This window comes from Haemaphysalis longicornis, unplaced genomic scaffold, assembly GCF_048455015.1.
Source record: "Haemaphysalis longicornis isolate Haplotype H1 unplaced genomic scaffold, Haemaphysalis longicornis Haplotype H1 scaffold_10, whole genome shotgun sequence".
NCBI lineage: Eukaryota > Metazoa > Arthropoda > Arachnida > Ixodida > Ixodidae > Haemaphysalis > Haemaphysalis longicornis.
In genome coordinates this window covers 128,031,496-128,055,351 of record NW_027526204.1, presented here as the reverse complement: position 1 = coordinate 128,055,351, position 23,856 = coordinate 128,031,496, and the positions used below count along the sequence as shown (strand labels likewise).

At 45.7% G+C, this 23,856-nt stretch overlaps 2 protein-coding genes across 2 annotated transcripts in view; one reads left to right on the top strand and one right to left on the bottom strand.

Annotated features, from left to right (window-relative positions):
* The first annotated feature begins 1 nt into the window (after nt 1).
* LOC144159293 (leukotriene A-4 hydrolase) lies at nt 2–11,001 on the top strand. Its single transcript, XM_077690692.1, has 17 exons — nt 2–397; nt 462–616; nt 1,459–1,564; nt 1,631–1,699; nt 1,811–1,906; nt 1,973–2,025; nt 2,093–2,165; nt 2,718–2,858; nt 3,045–3,139; nt 3,781–3,892; nt 4,149–4,293; nt 5,200–5,303; nt 5,409–5,479; nt 5,967–6,114; nt 8,761–8,843; nt 10,101–10,205; nt 10,776–11,001. The coding sequence occupies exons 1-17, from the start codon at nt 230–232 to the stop codon at nt 10,891–10,893; spliced, it is 1,842 nt and encodes a 613-aa protein (XP_077546818.1). The 5' UTR covers nt 2–229; the 3' UTR covers nt 10,894–11,001.
* A 3,770-nt stretch (nt 11,002–14,771) lies between these two features.
* LOC144159291 (putative ATP-dependent RNA helicase DDX43) overlaps nt 14,772–23,856 on the bottom strand; it is a 36,650-nt gene continuing 27,565 nt past the window's right edge. The window contains exons 13-18 of the mRNA XM_077690688.1: nt 22,581–22,640; nt 22,382–22,449; nt 21,735–21,800; nt 20,803–20,910; nt 16,819–16,893; nt 14,772–15,315 (exon numbers count right to left, since the gene is read on the bottom strand). Coding sequence (XP_077546814.1) covers nt 15,018–15,315; nt 16,819–16,893; nt 20,803–20,910; nt 21,735–21,800; nt 22,382–22,449; nt 22,581–22,640 — 675 coding nt within the window. The 3' untranslated portion in view covers nt 14,772–15,017. The remainder of the gene's footprint in view (nt 15,316–16,818; nt 16,894–20,802; nt 20,911–21,734; nt 21,801–22,381; nt 22,450–22,580; nt 22,641–23,856) is intronic.

Sequence of the window (23,856 nt, the reverse complement as noted above, 5' to 3'; positions counted from 1 at the left end):
TGCCGCTTGACACAAATAGCGGCGGTTAGTGACATTTTAGCGACGGCCGATCGGGAGACAATACAAAATACTGCTTAGCAGGACTGTTTGACTTCGCTTCCTCGGTCGTTGCATCTACAGCTTGCATCAGCTTTGCGGGATTTTTGTGCTTGTGTAAGCGCACTAGCCGTCGTCTGTCGCCTCTGTACCGTTCGGTGGTTGCAGCGGTTTCGTTTCGAATCATTTCGAAATGACTGCCACGGGTCTAACAGATAATGATCCGCACTCTCACGCAAGACCGGATCAGTGCGCAGTAACTCACATCCATCTTGACATCCAGGTTGATTTTCAGCGGAAGGTTATTGCAGGCTCTGCGGAATTGACGTGCGAAAAGCGATCGGAGCATTGCGACGCTCTGGTGAGTATAGGCGGCGATCTAACGCGTCATGTGCCTTAATGTTCCGACCTAATTCTCTGCGCAGGTCCTGGATACGCATGAACTGAACGTGAAGGGCGTGACACGGAGTCAGGGAAGCCAAAAACTCGAGTTCAGTCTCGGGGAAGCCGACCCAGACTTCGGTTCCAAGTTGACAGTGCAGCTGCCGGCTACGGTGTTCGACGGCGGCAAAACTACAAAGTGAGTTAGGCAAGCAGTTGAGTATGATTGTTTTCGTCTCCGATTGAGAGTTAGCTTTGGCCCACCGCGATGGCTCAGTGGCTAAGTCGTCGTGCTGCTGGGCTCAAAGGATCCGAGTTCGATCCCAGCCGCCGCCGTTGTTTTCTCTGACAGAGGCAATTACGACTCGAAAACGCAGCTAAAGTTAAAAATCTCTGTGTGGTCGACATTAATCGTGGGCCTTCCACTACGGCGCGCCCGATAGTTCAGATAGAGCTTCGAGGCGTTAAAAACCCGTAAATTTTGCTCATTTGCACACGGTAGTTCTTTTGCAATTTATTTGCTAGCCAGCCTAATTCTTATTTGCCACTTCAGCGTTTATGAATGCCAATTTTAGTGTCTAATGTAAGCAGTGCGGGAATGGGGGCGCAACCGAACTTCAGGCAAGGAATTTTTCAAAAGCAAATTTCTGTGTATGAAGGTATGGGTGTTCTTACAATCCTTGAGCAGTGCATACAAGAATCTGAGTTAGTCTTAGTCTCATTCGTATTAATTGCACGCACACATTATCACGAGAACGCCTACCCAAGCTGCGAAAATATCAAGTCACAAATAATGGGTCACATGCCAAAAAGTACGACAAAGTGTCATGAATAGAATGCTCACATTCATTTTCCTTTTATCACTGCAACCATTGAACAATGCGTCGTTTTGTTCATCCATCATTCTCTTTGTGTTTCGAGTCCACGGTTGTTTCTACGATGAAGTCGTGACATATAGGCCAAACTAGTTCACTGTGACGTGCCTCGATACCTGGGTGTTGCTTTGATGCATTGAAACCCCAAATTTTATATTAAACGCAGGATTCGTGTGGAGTACGAGACATCGCCATCGTCAAGTGCGCTACAATGGTTGACGCCCGAACAAACCGCAGGAAAAAAGTACCCGTACCTGTACAGTCATTGCGAGGTATGTCTGGCATGCCAGTTATCTTGTGCTCTCTTTACCGTGTTGGCTTGCACTTTCGTGTTCCAGCCCATCCATGCAAGAGCCATGCTCCCGTGCCAGGACACACCAAGCGTAAAGGCGTCCTACACTGCTTCGGTGAGGGTGGCTTCAGACATCTCGGGAACCGTGCACCACTGCTTCCTATTTATCTCTGTCTTTGGCTTGTTTATCTTGTCTTTGTATTGGAATTCCTGCATGACCTGACAGGTTCGAGCGCCAAAGGAGCTGACCGTCCTGATGAGTGCTGTTCGGGCAGGGCATGTCGACGATGCTGTCTCCAGAGTGACCAAGTTCAATCAGAAGGCATGTTTGCGCACTTAATCGACTGGTTAGTTGACTGGAGTGGTTTTCTAACCGGCTCACGTGCAGGTTCCAGTGCCGGCCTACTTGATCGCAATTGCCGTCGGCGACCTCCACTCGAGGTCAGTCCTCCCATCGAGCTTCTCGAAAGAGGGAAAGAACGCTGAAATGTTTTCGTATCTGGTACAGGAAGCTGGGTCCCCGATGCTCAGTGTGGGCTGAAAAGGAGCAGATTGACCTGGCGGTGATTGATTTTGCGGATGTAAGTGCGATTTCCACCAATCTTTATTCTGTGTAGGTTGGAAGCATGTTATAGGTATACTGCCTGAAGCAGGGGCCATGCAGACAAAATACAAGTCTGTTTTATTTGAAAGGTTTAGTGTTTTATAGTACCCTGAGCAGTTGTCCGGCAGCAAATGGTGCTTTTTTCACTGAGAAATTAAACATTTTAGGCCAAAATTTCAATTCTCCCGCTAGATTGTGTGTTTTCATGGTGTTGACAATGAGCAGGGCCTTAAAACTAAAGATAGACTGCTGACCAGCGCTGCTACCATCTCAGAGATGGCCGTTTGGTTATCTTGTTTATCGCCCGCTTTCATAGATGGCGCTGCAATGCTGCTGAAGTTAAGGCCCCTAAAATTAGCTGAAGGGCCAGTGTTCACACTTTGCTGCTGGCTGGACGACTTCTATACCTTTTTTAGCTGGAGTTCTATACCTAAATTTGACTTGGCTCAGTCAACCCTTGTATGAATTTAAAATACTGTGTGAAGAAAGAAAGAAAAAGAAAACTAACTTGCCTTGTTGGGCATTGCAGACGGAGAAGATGCTGTGCACTGCCGAGTCCCTGGTGGGTCCGTACGTGTGGGGTGTCTACGACCTGCTAGTGATGCCGCCGTCCTTCCCCTATGGTGGCATGGAAAACCCTTGCCTCACGTTCGCCACACCTTCGCTGCTAGTTAGTATCGTCACATTACAGCACTCACACTTTCGTACAGCACTGTGTCGTCGTTTGTTCCTTGGCAGCCATACAAGTCCCTTGCAAGCAACGTGCCCTAAATAACGGAGAATTTTGTTGTAAAAACACGGCTTCATTATTGTCCTTCTGCATAAGTGTTGCTTTTTGCACGTTTTCTCGCTGCAGGCCGGTGACAAGTCTCTCGCCAACGTGGTCGCCCATGAAATCGCACACAGCTGGACGGGCAACTTGGTGACAAACAAGACGTTTGAGCACTTCTGGTCAGTTTTGTCTCCTTCCTCCCCCCCCCCAAACGATTCCCGGCCGTGGCGGTCGCTTTTCTGATGGAGGTGAAAATCAAAAAACGCCCGTGTGTACGAAATTTTTTGGGCACGTTAAGATCCCCAGGTGGTCAAAATTAATCCGGCGGCCTCCACTACGGCGTGTTTCATCGCCTGCATTGCATTGGCGCGTTAAACCCTACAATCAATCAATCAATCGATCAATCAAATCTCCTCCCCTATCCTGCACTCTCAGAAAGTTCGTGGGATAGTTTCTAACCCTAAAAGTGGACAAGTGTGTTCAATAGAGTGATCAGCGCTGACTGTCAAAATAAAATGTCAGGGTATGCTTCACATGTGAAGCATTCAGTGGTAACTATTTTGTAATCCAGTGTGCTTGAAAAACCTGCGTTCTTTCTAACCTTGCTTGTCCTAGATAAATCCGTGTGCAGTGAAGGGTAGCTTATTAATGAAGGTTAATGAAACCGCCAATTAAAGTAACTCGTTATAATTTACCACATGCAGGGCTATGCTGATAAGCGAAATTTTCACTGTCTTTTCCTCCCCCAACTTCCACTCTATGGAAAAGTACGCAGTAAAAATCTTTGTTATAAGCAAGTGTTGTTGTCTTTACTACACAGGCTGAATGAAGGCTTCACGATGTTCCTTGAACGAAAGATCCTTGGACGCATGTTCGGAAAAGCGACGAGGGAGTTCGAAGCCCTGGGAGGCATCGAAGACCTGAACTATGCCGTAAGTGATATTTGTGCGTCGTTTCCTTAGGGAAAACACTAAATAATTAGTGGACACTCGTATTGGTATTATTACAGATTGTTTAGCGGGCACTGAATAATTCTGGAAAAATATCTTTGAGCAGGTTAGCTGTACAAGTTGCCTTTTGTCCCGGTACTTTGGAGCCATTTCCTGGGATGAGAGAGCTGCTACCTTCCTTTGAACAGTGCTTGTGTATCGGGGTGATCTTTCATGCTCAACTCTCTTGGGGTCACAGATCGACACGATAGGTGCCAACAGCCCCATGACCTGCCTCGTGCCCAGTCTCTGTGGAGTGCATCCCGACGAAGCCTTCTCCTCTGTCCCCTACGAGAAAGGCCACACCTTCCTCTACTACCTGGAGTCGATTCTCGGGGGACCGGGTGAGCTGCCCAACTTCTGCGGAAACTGTTATCTTGTCTCATTTCAAGGCTAAGCTGAGTGATAATTAACTTAACACTCTTGGTCAGTTTTCTTTTTCTGTGTGTGTGTGCGCACGCACATGCCAATTTTAACTAGCCAAACAATTTTTACAACTGATTGCGAAAACGACATGTGGTGGTGGTTGCTAGAGCACCAAGTGCAGTAAGGACGCATTTTGTGCGTTTTGTTTGGCGGAGCATTTCTCATAGTTAATGTAGGGGCATTATTGTAATTAAAATATTAAAGGTTTCGAATACTGCTAGTCAATTCGATCCCATTGAGAATATCGCATTATTTGCTTCGTTATTCGAAAATTTGATGTATTCGCACATCCCTGGCAAATTCCTCTTTGGGTAGATTAGGAGAAAGACAGCCACTTCTTCTCAAAAATTCAATTTGCAAAACACAGCTGTCTTATGGCGTTTTGATCCCATGTCTCCCCTCAGCGACATGCTAATTAGAGTAAAATAAGACCATAGAAAAAGGTGCCCAAACACACAAAAAAAAACATCTGAAGATTTGGCACCCTGACTGGCGTCTTTTTTTTTTGTTTGTAAGGCATTTAACCGTGTGCTTGGCAATAAAAAGCACAATTTCAGCTTAAATACAGACAGAAGGAAGAAATACTGCCAGCTCTGTATTGAAAGAAATGAAATGAAACAGAGTTTGACAGGACATGTTACGCACATGATACACTATGCAAGTAATCTAGTGGTCAGCTAGCACAGGAAGGGTCAAAATGGGATCATCAGACATTATCTGCCAGCCAAGAAGGAGTCTAACAAGCACTTTCATTCTATGGTAGCCACTTTCAGTTTTTTCCTAGTTTTCATTTTCATCCTTTTTGTTGGTTCCTGCACTGGCAGAGGTCTTTGACAAGTTCCTCCACTCGTACATCGAGAAGTACAAGTACAAGTCCGTGGACACGGCCCAGTGGAAGGAGTACCTCTACGAGTACTTCAAGGACAAGGTACTGCACCCCGCCAGGCCAGTTTTGGGGCTTGCCCCACATTTTCAAAGTCTGCCGTCACGCGTCTTGATGTCAAGCTGTCTCCTTTTTTCTTTGGCAACACAGAGGGACGTTCTGGACAAGGTGGACTGGCACACATGGCTGCACGTTCCGGGAATGCCGCCAGTGATACCGAGGTAAAGAGGTTCGTTTTATCCTTCGTGGTAAGGCTTAACAGTGCCGCGAGCCATCCAGATGTAACTTGGCCCTAATCATCCCTAGTGGATCATCCATCATAATCCCTAACTCCCCAATAACCCCCTCCTCATTCCCCTCCAAGAGCCTAAAATCCCTAACTTCCCAGTAACGCTTACATAGGAGTGGCAGTACATCTGAATAAACAAATACACCCCCTCTCCTCCCCTGAGAAACGGGTTCGTTTTATCCCCAGTGGTAAGGCTTAGCAGTGCCGCAGGCCAGTCAGGCGTAACTTGTCCAAAATAATCCCTAGTGGGTCATCCATCACAATCCCTAACTCCCCAATAACCCCCTCTAAGAGCCTATAATCCCTAACTCCACAGTAACACTTAATAGGACTGGCAGTACATGTAAACAAACAAATACACCCCTCTCTTTCCCTGAGAGCCTTGGAAGCGTTGCAAGCCTGTGCTTTGTGTGTTACAGCTACAGCCACGAACTGGTTGAAGTTTGTGAGAAGCTTTGCGACAGGTGGGTTGACCCAGCAACCAACGTGGCCAGCTTCAGCGCTGATGACCTGGCCTCGTTCCAACCCGGCCAGAGGAGACTCTTCCTGTCGCTGCTGCTGAACAAGGTCAGCAAAGCAGGAGGAGGCAGAGGCGGTGGGAAATTGGCCGACGCTTAACTTGTGGGTGGCCGGAGACACGTAACAAGCACTCGCAGGCGCTTGTTGTGGAAGCTATGGAGCAAGTGAGCTTGTCTCAAGACACTTTGCTAGGTTGCGTAGCCCATGCCTTGCTGTATTCTTGTTTGTAATGCTGTGCTGCCTTGTGGGAGGAAAAAAAAAAAATTAAAGCCGTTCCACTCAATTTGAAAGCTGTCGCAAGTGCAGAGCAGTAATTTGCCATAATGGGCTGTAGCGCCATTATTTGCTCACTCTTACCACCCACCACCCATCACGCTCTTCGCCGCCCTGTCTTGTTCCTCTCCTGATAACCTCAATGGAGGTTTGTCCAGTGCATTTCAAATTTCCCGCCTTCGCAGTTCTCGCGCGCCCCCTGCCTGAAACTGCACCAGCGGGACTTCTGTTCTTCTTGTGCTTGCTTTTCCTCCCGCACGTGCCGGCGTTGCACTGCCACTTTTTTTTCGCTTACTATCGTAAAATCCAACCCAACGAGCGTTCCTAACTAAACGAACGTGGGCGCTGGCGGTTAATTACGTATATTTTGCCTCAAAGGTACTTGCAGTTTTCTTTGCGCTAAACAACGGTGAGATGTATGACAAGCGCCAGCGGTTCACAACTTTCGAACGCTTATGACTATATAAACCGCTTGGCTTTCGAAGTCTCTGAGTTACGCCGTTATGACGGAACGCAGTGTGTGGCTCTACTTGGGTCCAGTGAGTGAGCTACGATGACAAGGCGAGCCCCTAAAGTGCTCTGCACTTCATAAAGCATTTATAGGAACTACAACATGGGAATGGCTGGATATTGTTTAAGCATACCCCACTCTAGTACACGCCAAGCCCCTGTAAAGCTAGATTCACAGCCTTGCACAAATGTGGTGCTCAGAAGATGGTTGCATTTATTGATAGCATTTTCTTACGTGGCGAACGTGTGATGCATCAAGCACTAGACTGGTTTCCTGTGGTCCACATTGAAATGCTTACATTTAAAACAATGGCAGACACCATTAGGTAGCTGAAAGCACAACAAAAGCTTCACTTTTTTCTATCAGCTTTTCAATTGGGACGCTTCAGGTATCAAAAGCGAAACAATTGATCCCTAAAAAGAAAGAATTTCAGGCTTCGTTGATTTCTTGAATATTTTGAATGATTTCTCCCTAGCCATCCTTTTATAAGTGGCCGACATAAATGAGGTGCTAGATATTGGACTGAAATACTTGACAGGTCACTCACACTGATTAGTCCGGAATGGACCAAACCATGTTGAAACAAGATCCCTGTTAACTTTGAACTTGGGATTGGCATGGAATGACAGTGGTAATGCAGCTGGTTACATGAAATTGGCCTCAACAGTGACCTTGAAATCAGTCAGTGCATGGAGCGGTAATGCAGCTGGTTACATGAACTTGGCCTCAACAGTAACCTTGAAATCAGTCAGTGCATAGCCTTGTTCTACGGGGGTGTGTCAATAGTACAAACCTAAAAGTAGAAATAGAAATATGACTGCCTCAAATGTATACTAACTTCAGTGGGATGAACTTTACAATTTTCGATTTTCAACGTATACAGCGCAGCAGAAGTGGGGGAAATAAAATTGCTTCATGTTTTGATCCAGTGGCAAAAAATGAAAGATCATGCTTCCCTCTGTGTAGCGACGACGATGGTTCAACAAGATGCTTTCTCGTTATGAATTCCTTGGTTGGCCAATTCCACACTGCGAGTATATCCTATATTTCGAATGTATGTGCACCACTTTTGTAGAATAACCACAGCAATTCTCGGGTATGCACTCTATATAGGCTAACGTTAAGGTTTGAGGTCTAACGTCTAGGTTTAGGCCTAACGTCCTAAACCTCAAGATGCGAAGTTAGGCTTAACGTCCCACGGCTAACAGCCTAACGGCATAACGGTCGAGCCGTGCAACGTTCGCTTCGTTTGCAACGTTCGCTTCGGAACATGACGTTAGGCACATACATGTCTCTCCATCGCGCACGTGCGCCACCTCCTCACTTTGCTGCACATCAACCTTTAGTGGAAGAGGCCTAATAGAGCTGTCACCAAGTTCGCTTTCCTGCAGTGCGTTTTCGCGTACGGACATCATCAGTGAGCGGCTGAAAGCTTCGCTTTAAAAGCACCCCTGTGTATGAGACTTCCGCACATCAAAGATTTGTGGGTGACCTAAGTTGATCCGTAGCCCTGCACCCGGCAACACTGGTGTAGCTTCAGTGTGTAGCACTTGAATTTTGTTTCAGGTTCTATAGCGGAACACTGTGTAAGTGTGAAAAAAAAAGTTGTAATTGCACAACTTCCATGCAGTGAAGGAGCTATGTAATGATACTTTGAAACCGAGCTTGCCATGCCAGCGCAAGTTGCAACAGGCATGGTCAGTCTCAATTTCTTGCATGGTGCCTGTCTGCAGACTTCTTGGTTCGCGGAGCTCGCATGCATGACCTCAATGGTGATCGGGCATTAACATTATTTGAAGCTCTGCAAATAAAATGTGTAATACAAGTCGGGGGAAAAGATTCCTCGACCAACTCCACATTCAAGCAAAGGCTTTGGGAACTGCAGCGGCTGTGCTGTTGTTACATTGCAGGCTCCTATGCCGACGGATCGGCTCCAGCTGCTGACTTCCCTTTACAAGATGGAGCAGGTTGGCAACGCTGAGATCAGGTTTAGGTAATGAACTTCTTTTCTTCAGTGCTTACGGTTGGCTTGCATCACTTTGCTGGTAGCTTGGAGACATGTTAGTTTTGGTGTTAAGGGGGCACACGGGTCTTTTTTGATCAAAAAGTTTATTTTTGCAGTTGTGATGATAAATATTGGGGGACGTATGTAGTTCTTCATTCTGATTGTAGATATATAAAATTTGTTTTTGTGTAAAATGACTATATTCAAATTTATTTCGATTTTTATATTTGATTTCTTTGACAACTTTTGTAACAAAACTGCGGTAGGGATGCAGCCAAACAAGGTACCAGTGAACTGTGCACAAATCAAGGAGTGCAATAAGACTAAAATCATTCTACTTGGTCTGTGGCAGAAGTCACGACCATTTGAAGTTTGGACCTGGAAGGCAAAACCGATTCTCCTGGTTGCACCTTCCAAGCCCAAACTTCAAACAGGTGTACCTAACTTCTGCCACAGACAAGGTAGAATGATTTTAGTCTTATTGCACTCCTTGATTTGTGCACAGTTCACTGGTACCTTGTTCTCCAGCAGTTTTTTCTACAAATCTGTCAGAAAATCAAATTCAAAAATTGAAATAAATTTAAATAGGGTCATTTTATACAAAAACAAATTTTATACTGCCATCAGAATGAAGAACCCCAATATTTATAATCACAACTGTGAAAATAAACTTTTTGATCAAAGACCCAATGTGCCCCCTTAATACAGGAGCATATGACTGGACTAAAGAAAGTCTGGAGAAAAGCAACATTGGAAGCGAAAAAGAACAACGCGTTGACAGACTGTCCAAGCATTACACGGCTCTTTGGAACAGAAGGGATTACATGTTTCCGCATAGGAATCCTGCCTTTCATCCAACTCTTCGTGTTGGTGAAAAAGGCACATTCATTGCCTCTGAAAGTTATGCAAACTTTCACAGTTCACTTCTGTCTCAAATAGAAGAATTACTCCCCGATTACCAAAGAATCTAGCTGTGACTTTTTACTGCGAGGCTGTGTTTGCCTATTTTCTTACCGAACCTGTCTGTTGACAGTCGCGTAGAATAAAAAAATTTCGTCTCGAGAGCGGTGTAAAATGCTCTGCAGCTCTCAATCTAATGTAGCTATCGTGGAAAAGGTCACACCGAAACTGGCCCCTAAGACAACTCTAACGTTACGCTGAGTTTCATTTCACAGTGAAGTTTTAAACGTTACAGAAAACTGCTGGAACTCTTGTACTTAATTCTTTTTCGCTTGATCCGTGCAGGTGGCTGCGCCTGGGATTGCTTTCCAAGTGGGAACCGATAGTGCCGCACGTCTGCCAGTTTTTGCGCGCATACGGCAGAATGAAGTTTGTCTGCCCGCTTTTCAGGTACCTGAAGTTTTGCTTGTTGCATGGAAATGACTTCAGCTGCGTGCCTTTTCTATTCACCCCTTGACAAATATTTCGGTACAGAGCAGTTGCTTAGAAGATAGCGGAGTTGAGCTTAGAATGAACAAATGAAAATGCTAATTTACAGAAGTCCGCACTTTTCCAACAAAAATTTGTTCATTTTGAGCTGCACACACAGCCAAACATCACTTTGCAACAGATTCTCCGTATGTTCTGCAGTAAATGTTTTCCTACTGTGTTCTTATGCAGATTGGTTTTTATGAAGGTTTTACACCTTAAGAGATAGCACTTATCAGCCCTAGCAAAAATTCCTCACTCCAGATTTTTGGAATGTTCTTCAGCCAAACAACTGGTTTTATTGAATTGTTTAAACAAGTTCATTCACACGGCAAGCATTTTCATTCCTACTCCATTTAGTGATGCCACTGTGTGGACTCCGTAGTGCAAATCTGTTTTTATGAAGGCTTTAGTGAGTGGCATGTATTAGCCTTATCAAGAATTAACTTTTAATAGTATCACGAACTCTGCACTTGCGTGTTTTTTCCCCAGAGACCTACAAGCCTGGGATGAGAAAAAGAAGCTGACCGTCGATCTCTTCAACGAACTGAAGCCCCAAATGATGCACGTCGTCACCCTGAAGCTTCGAAAAGAGCTGAACTTGTCATGATCCGTGCATATAACCGGTAATGGCGGTGGAAATGGCATCTCTGCAGCACCTACTATGATCGTCCTTTCAAGCAACATTTGCAGAATAAAATATAGCAGCACTTTGCAACCGTTGTTGTACTACTACTTGTACACCTTGATTGTGCGACGGAGCTACTGGCTCGTACGTAGTGACCCTTTATCTAAGTTACGCAGAAACAAAATTTGCATGAGCTTGCAGGTTGCTGAAATGCGAGACTGCATTTGACAATCGCTGTCGCCTGCTTAGCTTCCGGCATGAAGCCTGAGGGGGCCAAAATAAAATAAGCCCTGAAAGAAAACTGCTCGGAGGTCAGGGAAAGAAGGGCGTCAGGCAGCAGAAGTTCAACGTGTACGCCGTCAACTTTAAGACCTGTGACCTCAATCTCCGATGTGACCAAACTTTGCTATACCCAGCACAGCAGCAGTGAATATGGTAGATTGCCTGACATGCAGTACTATGTAATGTTACCTTCAAAGTGGCCCACTCAAGCATCAGCCTGCCAAGACAAGCGTGGACACGAAATTGAATGAAAATATGATCTTCGTTAACTAATTCATTTACCCGAACTAAAGGCGAAGTTTTGAATCCTAAAGGAGCTTTACCCAAGAGCATAAACACCACCCTGCCTGCTTAGATCTTGGATCAAACTTCAAATAATGTGCAATTGACACTTTTATGCGTGTATGAAAGTATCATTTTGTGTGTGGTGCCTACAAAGGGTGTTCAATTAGGTTACCACATTCTTTGATGCAGGCCCAACTTAATGAACACATGCGAGAATACTCAACTTAAGGAATACCATATTTTCGCGCGTATAACCCGCCCCTGCATATAATCTGCACCCCACTTTCAGCCCGCCTTAAAAGAAAAAAAAAAAATACTCGCATATTGCCCGCACATTTGATACAGGAAAGGCTACACCAAAGCTCCTGCTCAAGTAGCACATCACATACTTGCCTAACACCAATACCAACTAGCCCAGTTGTCACTTCTACATCACATACTATGTAGACAGAAAAAGAGTATATTTAGCAAGTAGAACACACTGACTGCAAGGCAAAATAATAAATTTCAGTTAGAGTGCGCTCGTCCTTATTTTTTCTTCCTTGTCCGTGCATGTTTTGTGCAATCGCTGCCATGGAAGGCTTAGTCAGTGTTACTGCATAGGCGCTTCACGGCACAATGTGCATTGCCGTGAAGCTGCACTGGAGGAAAAACCCCGTTTATTATCAGCACCCCTACTTTGAAACTGATATTTTCGCATTTTCAGTGTGGGTTATACGCGCAAAAATATGGTACATTCAAGAAAGAACACTCGAACCACCTCCACAGGGAACACGAATACCATGTGTGATAAACTTCAGAACACTCTGAGTACTAGCAAGACATGGCAAATCCTCAAAGCTTTTAAAAGCGCAAATGGGTCTTAAAAGGCTGAGGAAAAAAAAAAAAAAAAAAAAACGTTTTGCTGGAAAATGGCATTTGCGGCATCCACGGCCATTTTTCTACCAGTCTGATGATTTCCTCATCATAAGACACCATATTTTATTCTAAAGAGCATTTTAGTGTACTCTACAGCTCAGTTCGTATAGAATTTGATGGTGAAATGGCACTTTTCTTGCAACGCTAAGCTAACATTTCACCCTCAGATATCTTGGCACCCAGAGCAGGTACAACTGTATTTTTTTTTTTGCGTTTGCTAACTAAATGTGCGGATAATACAATATTGGGAACAAATTGTTCAAATGAAGGCTCTGGAAAATTTCCTGGTCTTGACTCGATAACACCCGACTTAGGAATATGACCAACACCATCTTTCACATGTCACCAACCTCGTTTGGACAGGACAAATACCACTCTGACTTATGGATTCCAAAGCCTGGCAAACCTCGATCTCCCTAACCTCCTTAATCACTATTTAAGCAATGTTTGGCAACTTTACAAACACCTAAGCTTGCTATTTGGGACGTGGAAGAAGAGGCTATGCAAGCATAATAAACATTACCTCGGGAAAAAAAATTTTTATGCTTCAAGAAACTGTTTGGTGTTGACGGGAATTGTTTTTCTATGCTGAAGATCACTTTACACCTCAAAGGCATAGTACTTCCAAAACTCTGTCAAGGGAGAACACTGATCTTGAGGACCAAAAATTTGCAAAAAGCAGTCTGCAGCACCCAAAGAACGTACCTGCAAAATATAGCTATACCACGAGCATTTACAACACTGTCGCCCTTTGAAGTGGCCTAAATGACCATTTTTGCCTAGGTTTCCAAACTTCTTGCCCTGTTTTCTCTGAACCAATTTTTTCCCCACGAGTCGGGCACCATATCTTGGGATGTACTGGTTAGATTTGTATAATTTTTGTCGCATTTGAAAACTTATGAACTGAACAGTGCAATAGATGCTAAAAAATGTGGAATTTATTTTTTGCTAGCACAAGAAATAACGCAGTTAGGTCTCTGAAAATATTGGTAATTGGTGACCTGACATTTAATGAGTTAACAGTGGCTTGCAGAAACAATGCTAAAATTACTGCTGTGGTATTGTTCCACTCCCCGGCCCTTCTAAAACACAAAGGGATAAAAAGTACTTGGGTATTTCAGATGATAAAAAAAAATTGCCCAAAATGGAATGGCATAACATGTTGCACAACTCTGAACTTACACTACATAGACGAAAACTGGATGCATATGTGCGCTCAGGATGTTAAAATACACTTCACGTGTAAATCTCAAGCACATAGGTTAAAAAATAAAAATGTCCTCAAGACCAGTTTTCCCCCTTAAGTTGTTCTGAATTACTCTTTTTGGCTGTTACAGAAATCCTGCTTGAAAAGCTGCTCTAAAATGACTTTTAAGATAACCACATCACTGATACCGCTATTGGTTTGAGGAAATTACCGTACTTACCCAATTCTAACGCGCACTTTTTTTCCGGCCGGAAAAATAGGTTGAAAAATCGCATGCGTGTTGAATCGGATACGAAACCGAAACTGCCGAAACAGCGGAAATTTCGTCCCACCCATCGCCACCGTCATTTCAAGATGGCGCGAAAGCTTTTAGCAACGATTTTTCGGACGCAGAAAGCATAGGTAGGGTGGCTAGAATAGGCGCCTAGGCTTTTTCTATCAGCATTCACATAAATCGTCAAATCGTTCCACTTGCGCGCTTGATAACAACAATGGCAGCAGCGGCTCTCGCGTGTTCAAAACGAGCGGTGGGCTGAAGCGTGTGCATGTGGAGAAGCTCGCGGGATGGGCGTGCGAGGCGTGGGCCACGATCCCATCGACCATGGTTGAACGTTCGTTCAGAAGTGTGGCATCGCGAACGCGCTTGACGGCACCGAGGACGAGATGTTGTGGTCAGCGGAGAGCAATGAGGAGTGAGATGAGTGAGATTACTTCGGGAAATAAACCGCCCGTTTCTCTCGCATTCGTTTTTCTTGCTCACAAAGTTCCGTGCGCGGCACAATCAGAGGTGCAAGTTTTTTTGTTTTTTTTTTTGCCAGGAAAATCGGGTGCGCGTTAGAATCGGGTAATTACGGTAAGCCCTTTTCAAAGCTACATGCCGTCAACAAAACAGTGGGGTCATATCATTAAAAAGATGTGATGCAGGCATTAGAAATGCTAGTTGACAAAATAGAAACAGCTGCAATAGTGTAAGTGTTCCATCAAAGGAATTAGTAGCGAACGCGGTCAAACGGCTATTTCACAACTATAACACTCCAGCAGTGAACATGGTCTTCGGCTAACATGGTCTTTAAAAGCTTTTCAGATCAAGTGTAGCCAACTTGCTGGAACTTCTTTCATCCCTAGGCAGAATGGAGCAACAGAGTCATGACCAAGAGGAAAAAAGAACTATGGATGAAGTTTCTTTTAATCCATTCAGTGCAGATCGGATGATATATAAAATATGTCTCATTTATTACATCACGATGAGTCTTCAATGAACCCTTTCTCTTGCACGGGCCCGCCGCAGCGTTCACTCACAATCGCCTCTTGAGCCAACAAAAAACAACACAGGCTCACGAGGCTGAATCACCAGCACAGGGCTCCGCCGATTTGTGGAACACTAGAGCGCAGCATATCACAGTTCACAGGGGCATCACCACTTGTTGCGGCCACCCCCGAAGCCACCACCGCCTCCGAAGCCACCTCCGAATCCACCTCCGAAGCCACCCCCACCACCGCCTCTGCGGAAACCACCGCCACCACCGCCTCTGCGGCTGCCACCGTAGGCGGCGTCCTCCTCGTCGCGCTTCTTCTTCCAGGCGTCGAATCGGTCGGCCATGGCATACAAACCCTCGGGAACCTCCTGGTTCGCCTCTTCCAAGATGTTGATCAGTTCCCGAGCTTGACGCCAGTTGTCGCGCGTCACTAGTGTGATGGACTCGCCGTTGCGTCTGCCACACCACGGAGAGAACCCAAGCTTCGGGTGTTAGGTTTTGATTTCACAGCATAAAAGCTCTGATAAAGCGCACCAAAGCAGTCGCGAAATGGTGGTGAATCCTCTGAACTATTGCCAAGTAGACGATTCATCACCTTGTGCGTACCTCTACTTCCTACAGGGAAACTTGTAGGTGATCTCAAGAAGCTTTTAGAAACACACTATATCAATGCTCCTAGACATCAATACAAAAAGCTTAGCTTTTTCAATACTTTGCTTTAGGCACTAAGAGTTCGAATAGTCAATGAACAGACAGCTACACCTACAAATCACCAACTACTCCAGAAAAACAAATTTAGAATTCCAGTTGGTTGCTTAACTGCTTGAGGCAGCCCCTGGGCTATTAAGGTTTGCCATAGCTGAGGGCCAGAGATTAACATGTGCAAAAATCTCGACACACCGTTGATCGTTTCTCACCTCTATCAAGAAACAGAATAACTGATTGCCAAAAGCATTTCCTCACAGCGTATAAAGAAATAGTATCTACATATGCCAAGAATTACAGCATGCTGCAGCAACACATAATCTAAAAGCAGTAATTTTAAAGGGACCCTGCAACACTTCTAGAGCAGTGCACGTAAAGTTGTGCGATGTTTAGATTACACTGCCAGGAATGCTTAAGCCAAATATTACACGTGCACGTGAAGCGGTGCGCACGCAAATCGCAGTGAAAGACGCAGAAAAACCAATCACACTCTCTTCAATTTTCCTCATTATGCACCCCTGGCATGGCCGCAATGACGCCCTTGTGGCCATGGCTGTCTTTACTGGCTGTCACTCATCAACCTTGCAGCTTATCTGCCGTCTTGGCGCTGTGTACAAATCTCTTCTATGCCTGAATCGGTACACACAATTTTTGCTGTTTCTTCGTGTTCTGAGTGCGCGTGGATTTTGAGTGATGAACTCAATACTCCCCTTTTAACCAGACCACTCGACAAAAAACGTTTATTGCTGCAAAAACGCACTACCAGCTTGAGCGCGCGATGGCCACCTGCTTTTTTGTGGCACCAGACCGGAAATAGACCCCTGCACATTTGCGGAGAAAAGGAGAAAACTCCCCGGCCTGTGATATATCAAACCCCGCCGAAGAGAACGCCGCGAGGCGCCCCCCTTTCTGGGAGAGAGCGCGCAGCTTTCGTCGCATTGCCCGCGGTCGAGTTGAGAGGGAACGATTATGCACGATTTCTCATCGCGCGTAGTTTCGGTGATAGTGAACGGATTTTCATAATTCTTGCGGGAGGAGATTGCTGGGACAATAGACTTTACCCTAAAATACATTCCGAGTAGCCAGTGGTAAGTGCTGCAGGGTCCCTTTAAATACGTGCGGGTGTCATGCCAGAATTCTGACGAGAAACTTCATCAGGGCCTCATAGCCTTGGCATCAGTTGATAGCCTCCTGAGCAATAGAAAAAAAAAGAAGAAAAAAAGAGTAAAGAGAGAGAGCGAAAGCAGCACTTACCCTGCACGGCCTGTGCGCCCCACACGATGGACATACTCTTCCACATTGCGGGGGAAGTCGTAATTGAAAATGTGCCTGGATCACGCGCACACAAGAGGATGGGAGGCCACATCTTAGCCATAGTCACATTGCATTACTTGGACTGTCAGTGTATTATGTACTAAAATGTTTACTCACTGCTTGTTTACAATATGCAGAAGTTTCTTATACGAGGAAGTGCAATAAATAAACTAGACTGCACAAAAATGCCACAAAAACAACAGGGCACTACTGCTCTTTCTCAAAGCTTTTCTCTTGAAGTACTAAGAGTTCAGAAGAAAATCCAGTGCTTACATTAGGTTCCACAATTTTGTTTTCGACAGCACAGATCTTGTGCACAACATTGTGACAACTGCAAAGGGCCTTTTATGGCCAGCATAAAACCGTGGTAACATTTATGACAGACCACAAATGAAAAAGCCACAAAGCGAGCCCACTTCTGGACAGCTACAGCTGCACTCTGCAAGTACTGTACTTACGCGATTCTAACACGCACTTTTTTTCAGGAAAAATAGGTCGAAAAATCGCATGCGCGTTAGAATCGGATACGAAACCGAAACTGCCGAAACAGCGGAAATTTCGCCCCACCCATTGCCATCGCCATATCAAGATGGCGCCAAAGCTTTTAGCAACAATTTTTCGGACGCAGGAAGCATAGGCGCCTAGGCTCTTCCATCGGCGTTCACACAAATCGTCAAATCGTTCCACTTGCGCGCTTGATAACAGCAACGGCAGCAGCGGCTTTACGCGTTGAAAACGAGCGGTCGGCTGAAGCGTGTGCCTCTGGAGAAGTTCGCGGGATGGGCGTGCGAGGCGTGGGCCACGATCCCATCGACCATGGTTGAACGTTCGTTCAGAAGCGTGGCATCGCGAACGCGCTCGACGGCATTGAGGATGAGACGTTGTGGTCAGCGGAGAGCGACGAGGAGTGAGATTACTTCGGGAAATAAATCGCCCATGTCTCTCGCATTCGTTTTTCTTGCTCACAAAGTGTCGTGTGCGTTACAATCGGAGGTGCAAGTTTTTTCGTTTTTTTTTTTTTGCCAGAAAAATCAGGTGCGCGTTAGAATCGGGTAATTACAGTACTATTATTCTTCATAGCTTTTTTTTCTTTCCCCAAGTATAGCCAATAATACCTTCTTAGCTTGGGTCGCAAAATCTTTATTTCGCGTCCTTACTTTCACTCTAAAGAGGAGTGCATGTTCGTTCAGATGCTCTCGCTGGATCTTTGAAGTACCTGCCGTGCCAGGCGCCTTTAAAGCGGCCCTGACAGGCATTTTGAGCACACTAAATGAACAGGCGCAGTCGTTAGATTCGATGGTCAACGCAACCTGTGCCAAGACTAACTTTTTTTACACGCAGCGGGAAGCTCATACCTTCGTTGCAAAGTTCGTCGCACCTTTCCCATCCTTTCCTGTGTGTTTTTGGACACCGCCATTTAAATACATGTACGTCATCGATTCTCCCATGTGTGTCATGAAACAGAGATCCTGCTATTGAACGGCATTTTTTTCGAACTTATCTTGAAGACAAGTGGTGACGCAACCCACCAACAGAGTTGGTGGGTTGCGGCGGCGCCTTTGGTTAATTAGCGCTTCCTGCAGCACACTTACATGCTACTGTGTTCATCTATATTTACCTTTTCTACTCTATTACCAGGTGCTTCTGGTTTGCTCAGTGCCCTTCCAAGAAGCCTGTTCATCGTGACTGATAAAGCAGTCCAAACCGGTGCGTTTCCAGCACAGGTTCTCTGACGCTTTAATAAAATGTCTTTTTGAGATGCTAACGGCAGAAATTACCGCAACACCGCAAATCACGGCCTCTGACCAGCGAGGCAGCATGCGAGATGGTGCTTTTCGGATAAACAGTGCATGCGCTGTGTGAAACAGAACCATATCCTCTCCGTGAGGCTGATAAAGCATTCTTAACCAGTGCATTCGTGATCACAAGTTCTCCATTGCTTTAAACTGTCTTTCTGACACACCGCTGATAGACACCACCGCAGCGTGCAGTCAGCGGAGTGAAGCATCATGGCAAGGCACGCTCACACACCATAAACAGCGAGGAAATAATGAAAAGAGAAGGAAAAGCACCGCGGCGATAATGCAAGGTTTTTAATTCACAGTTTCTCAGCTAATACTCATCATTTTAACAAAATTCTTGAAGGTGATTACTAATACATTATTTTTATTGTTTATATGTACATCCAATATCAGGGGTGGAAGCAGGGTCTAGCTTTTTGGAGCAGGCACAGGAGCAGCAAAAGTCTTATTTTGGAGCAGCTTTGGAGCAGCAAAAATCCCATTTTGGAGCAGGTTTGGAGCAATTTAGGGGCTATTTTGGAGCCCTTTTGGAGCACACTGATGGTCTTAAACAATGCGGCTGAGCGCACTTTTAAGACCAACTAATCCAAAAACTGCATGAAAAATAGAATTTGGCAGAATTATTTAGAAGGAGCGCAATTAATCAAATAGGAGCTGGCACCTTGATATTACCCTTTACTCGGGACTGAAACCTGCTTTTTGCCAATTCCTTTGAATGTAGCGACTTTTTGGCTTTTATTTGTATTATAATCAGCACTATGTTATTAACGGTGGCCGCTATTTTTTTTTTTTTTTGTTAAAGTAGTTCCGAGCTAAACCAATCGCGTGTAGTGCGCTGCCCCGCTGCCTCCGTCGCCGCAACCGTAAAATCTGGCGTCCTGAACGTGCCCTAGCCGCCAAGCGCGCATCGTCTCGCATCGATATTCCCCAACACGAAGACGGGCGCCGTACAATATGATGCCGTATTCGCAGCAAGCTGCCGCCGCCGCGTCGACCGAGAAGGCAGGCATCATAGGCAGGCAGCGAACGAAGATGGCGATTTCACGATGCCTCATTCCGTGGTAGACGCGAAGGCAAAAGTGGGCGGAGATGTTGTTACTGGCCGTAAGTTCGGGGTTCGTGCGCGCCGAAAACTCCCATCGAGGAACGCTTGCGCACGTGTCGCGCAGCTCTCGAACTGCCCACAATACCCACTCGACAGCGGAAAGGAAAGTGATAGCGGCCGCCGCAACACTCTAGAGGAGCGTGCGCATGCGCTCAGTATTGTAGAAGAGCCCTTCGCGCGCAAGATCGCGTCGTCGTGCGCATGCGCTCAGTATATAATAGCCCACGCGCGCAGCGGCTTCGCAGTTCTCGGTTCGTGCAGGTCCCGAAAAATTAGGCTTCAATCACCACAGTAACTGCGCACTCGCACAATGTAATAATAAAAAAAACTACTGATGCAAAGGATGTGCGAACGGGTCGTTCGTCTTACTTCGAGCAGCTGCAAATTCCTGAGGCTATGCCTCAAGTTATACCCCTAGATAACTGTTAAAGGTACTTTTACTCATGCTGGTGACAGCCTTCCGGGAAAGTCGCGGCGATTACAACGTTCCACAGGGAACCACGAGTGCACCGAACTGCCGTGGCTATTGATGCGGCGTGGATGCAGCTGCGTCTATTGTGCAGCCATCTCAGTGTTGCCCGGACCACGACAAGACTCGGCTAAATTTGGCGTTGTATGCTCTCAATGGACAATAATCGCGCAAATTGCCGTTTTTGCGCAGCTTGGCGCAGCAGGGCAAATTGGCGCACAATGGCGCAATTGGCGCAGCAGTTCCACCCCTGAATATGTCGGTGAAGGGTATTAGAGGGCTTCTTTAAAAAGGAATCCGTCATCATTTAATGGGGCATACTAAACTTGCCAGCACTTGACAGCAATGGGGCTGGTAAGAGATGTTAAAAAAAAAAAAAAAAGCCAGACATTCACTAACAGGAGGGAAAATTAAAAAGAAAGTAGTCGGCTGCAGAAGCAAAGGCTAGCCGACGAGCTGTGTGTCTGTATAAACACAGTTTTAAGAAACAAGGGACAAACCAACAGCGCAGCCGCCCACACGCACAGACAAGGTGCCTGTCCACTCACGTGACATCCTTGATGTCCAACCCCCGCGCTGCTACATCGGTGGCGATGAGAATGTGGACCGTGCCGTCCCGTAGATCTTCAAGTGCTTGCTCCCGATCGCACTGCTCCCTGCAGAGCCAACGAACAAGTTATACAAACATGGCTCACTGCTCCACCTTCTCGAGCAATCAACGCTACCAGACATTATCACACTCAAAGATCTTCCAGAAAAACAGCGAAACAGCCCGGTTTGTTGGCATTCTAGCGACTGGAAACACCAACCCAGCTAAAAAGAAAAATTTCAACAATTCAAGCTCAACCAAATTCATTTTGAACCACATAATTTTGTTACAACATTTTAAGCAGCTGCTCGCCATTTCAATTTCAAGTGCGAAAACTAAGTACCGTATTTATTTGATTATAAGGCAAGGGTGCAGTTTGGTATGGAGAGTAAAAAAATTGCCATATAGTATAAATATACCTGCTTAAAACGCCAACCCCCGCACGCACACATACACACTGAGCTTCGAATATAAAACGGGATGTGACTTTGAGACTACAGATTTTGGAAAAAAAACCTCAACTTATATTCGAATAAATATGGTAGCAAACATTTCATATTTTATCTGCGAGACATACTGCCGTCGTCGCGCCAATTGATAACACTGGGAGATTTTTACAAGCCTGGCACGTTCGTTCACTGCAATGGTAAATAGCTTGCAAAATACACTGCAAAGCGTTTTGGCATCAAATGTACAGGAAAATCATTTCGGAGATCCCTTTTGTATTAGTGAGAATTCCCACACGCTTGCTATCAGCCGTTTCGTCAGCAAGCAGCAACGACTGCATCCGGCAGGTAGTGTCGAGAGCTCTGAATGATAATGTTTTTTTTTTCTGTGACTGTAACAAAGCCTATTTACACGTACGTGACCAACAAGCATGAAAAATCTCACCTGCTGCCGTGAATGGATTGGCAGTTGATGCCCATTAGGCAGAAGTCACTCGACAGGTGGTCGACCCTGAGCAGAAAACACATTTCATTATTTCATTAGAACGAGAGCGCCAGGCACCACTTTGTAAATCCGTGTCTATCAAGGTCACAGTTGGGAACGGTGCGAAACTCGATGTGACAACAGAGCAATCCTGTTGGTAAAGTCTGGTTAGATTTTCTTTGAAACGCAACACGCGAGCCTCGGCCATTTTCCCGAGACTACATAGCAGCTGTGCGGCTCCAAGATTAATTCGAAACAGCCAAATTTTGGCCCGCTCGATGCAATGCACTTCGACTGGCGAATCTTTCACACCAAAATTAATGTCAGCCGTGATCATATCTTCAAGACTCCACTGAAAGCACAAACAAATTACAGCGTGCCAAATAAATTTTTGCAATATTGTTTCACTGTGTGTGTGTGTGTGAGAGAGAGAGAGAGAGAGAGAGAGAGAGAGAGAGAGAGAGAGAGAGAGAGGGGGGGGGGGAAGGGGGGGAGGGGGGATTCGCGTGTTCACTACAAATATCCGTTTCAATCAGACACCCCTTCAAGACGACAATTACTGCACACCAGTTTTCAAAGTCCCAGGTTGAAGGAAGATGCCCACTCACATGGCCTTTTTGTCCAGGAAGACTATCACCTTGTCGTCGGGCTGCATCTCTTCGAGGAAAGAGAGGAGCTGCGCAGCATGAGAACAGGGAAGGACAGAGAAGGGAATTTCAGCGACACGAGGCACGACACAGTGCAAGCCAAACAAAGACGCAGTGAGATCTGCAGGCAGGGTGTTTTTTTTTTGCTATTTTTCATCACCTGGGTCCGCTTCTCGTCTTCATCGCACAGTATGATCCTCTGGGTGACGGTGTGGGTGGCCTGAAACCAAAAGGAACAACATGGAGCGCTCGGCAAAGTGGCTACACAGGCAGAACTCGAGTTAACAACACCTGGCAGGAAGATAAGGATTTAAAAAAAAAAAAAAAAAAAAAAATCTCTGGTATCAGCCGATTAGAATGAAGCCTAAAAATTCTGGCCAAAGGACTTGGCAAGAACACTGCCGTAGGCGTAACTTTCTAAAAATTGCATTTCAGTAGAATCTTCGTGATATGGACAGCTAAGAAAATGCGCCAAGTGTCTTCACTTACAGTCGAACCCGCTTATAACAAACGCGATAATTTCACGAAAAGTCGTCATCACATCAGTATCTTGATATATCTAGACTTAAATTTAAAAATAAAGAGGAAGACAAGTCAAAAAGAATATCATGGAATCAGCGAACCTCAACAGCAATGAGAAGAAACAGAAGCGTCTACTTGAGGCGCTACCTTGAAGTGCGCTACCTTTTTAGTGCAGGAACAAAGTGATGATTGCCTGCTTTTGCACTGTAGCGCACACAACAGTCTCTCCTAGGCATGCTCCTCTGATAGACCCCTTGCAAAAACAAGGCCCTTGAGAGCCGCAATGCAGTCCAACGCCTTGGAAATATACAGTGAAAGCTCACTAATTCTAACTCCGATGGGACACCCCCTCAGTTCGAATTATTGAGAGTTCAAACAAACGAAAGTGAAGCACAAAAGCCCTAAAATGCGATGGTGAAGGAGTAGGGCATGTCAGCAATTGAATGCCTGAAAAAGGCTGCGTTTGAAACCTGCCTCTTATGCTTGAAGGCGAAAGCTAGAGCATCTTTCCCGCAACGAGTGGATGTGGCGGAAAAGCCTCCTCCTTTTTGCGTACTCTATAACTAAAGAATAAGATGGGCAGCATTCCGTCTGGTCACTATTTCCGAGTGATGGCCGCCCCGGTGCTTCGTCCGCCACCTCCTTGCGGCCACTGGCAGCAACACGTTCTACGCTTCTGACCTCAGAAACGATGACACCTGTCAGCACGCCACGCTCCCTGAACTCGTGTCCACATCGACGTAGTCCACAAAGAAGCTCCTTCCAAAACGTCCCCTGTGGGCAGTCTTGGATTGATTTTACCCGATTGAACTTCTCTCTGTTTTTCCCTCTTTTCCTTAGGTAACGCAGCCTTGCGTGTAGGCAGCGGAGCTGTTTCTTTGGCCGTGCGCTAGGTCCCATGCTGCCAGCGCGAT

Coding starts and splice junctions, on each gene's coding strand:
- LOC144159293 (XM_077690692.1), top strand. CDS start 230: ATGACTGCCACGGGTCTAACAGATAATGATCCGCACTCTCACGCAAGA. Junction 1,565..1,630: donor ACCTGTACAGTCATTGCGAG/GTATGTCTGGCA, acceptor TTCGTGTTCCAG/CCCATCCATGCAAGAGCCAT. Junction 3,140..3,780: donor AAGACGTTTGAGCACTTCTG/GTCAGTTTTGTC, acceptor TTTACTACACAG/GCTGAATGAAGGCTTCACGA.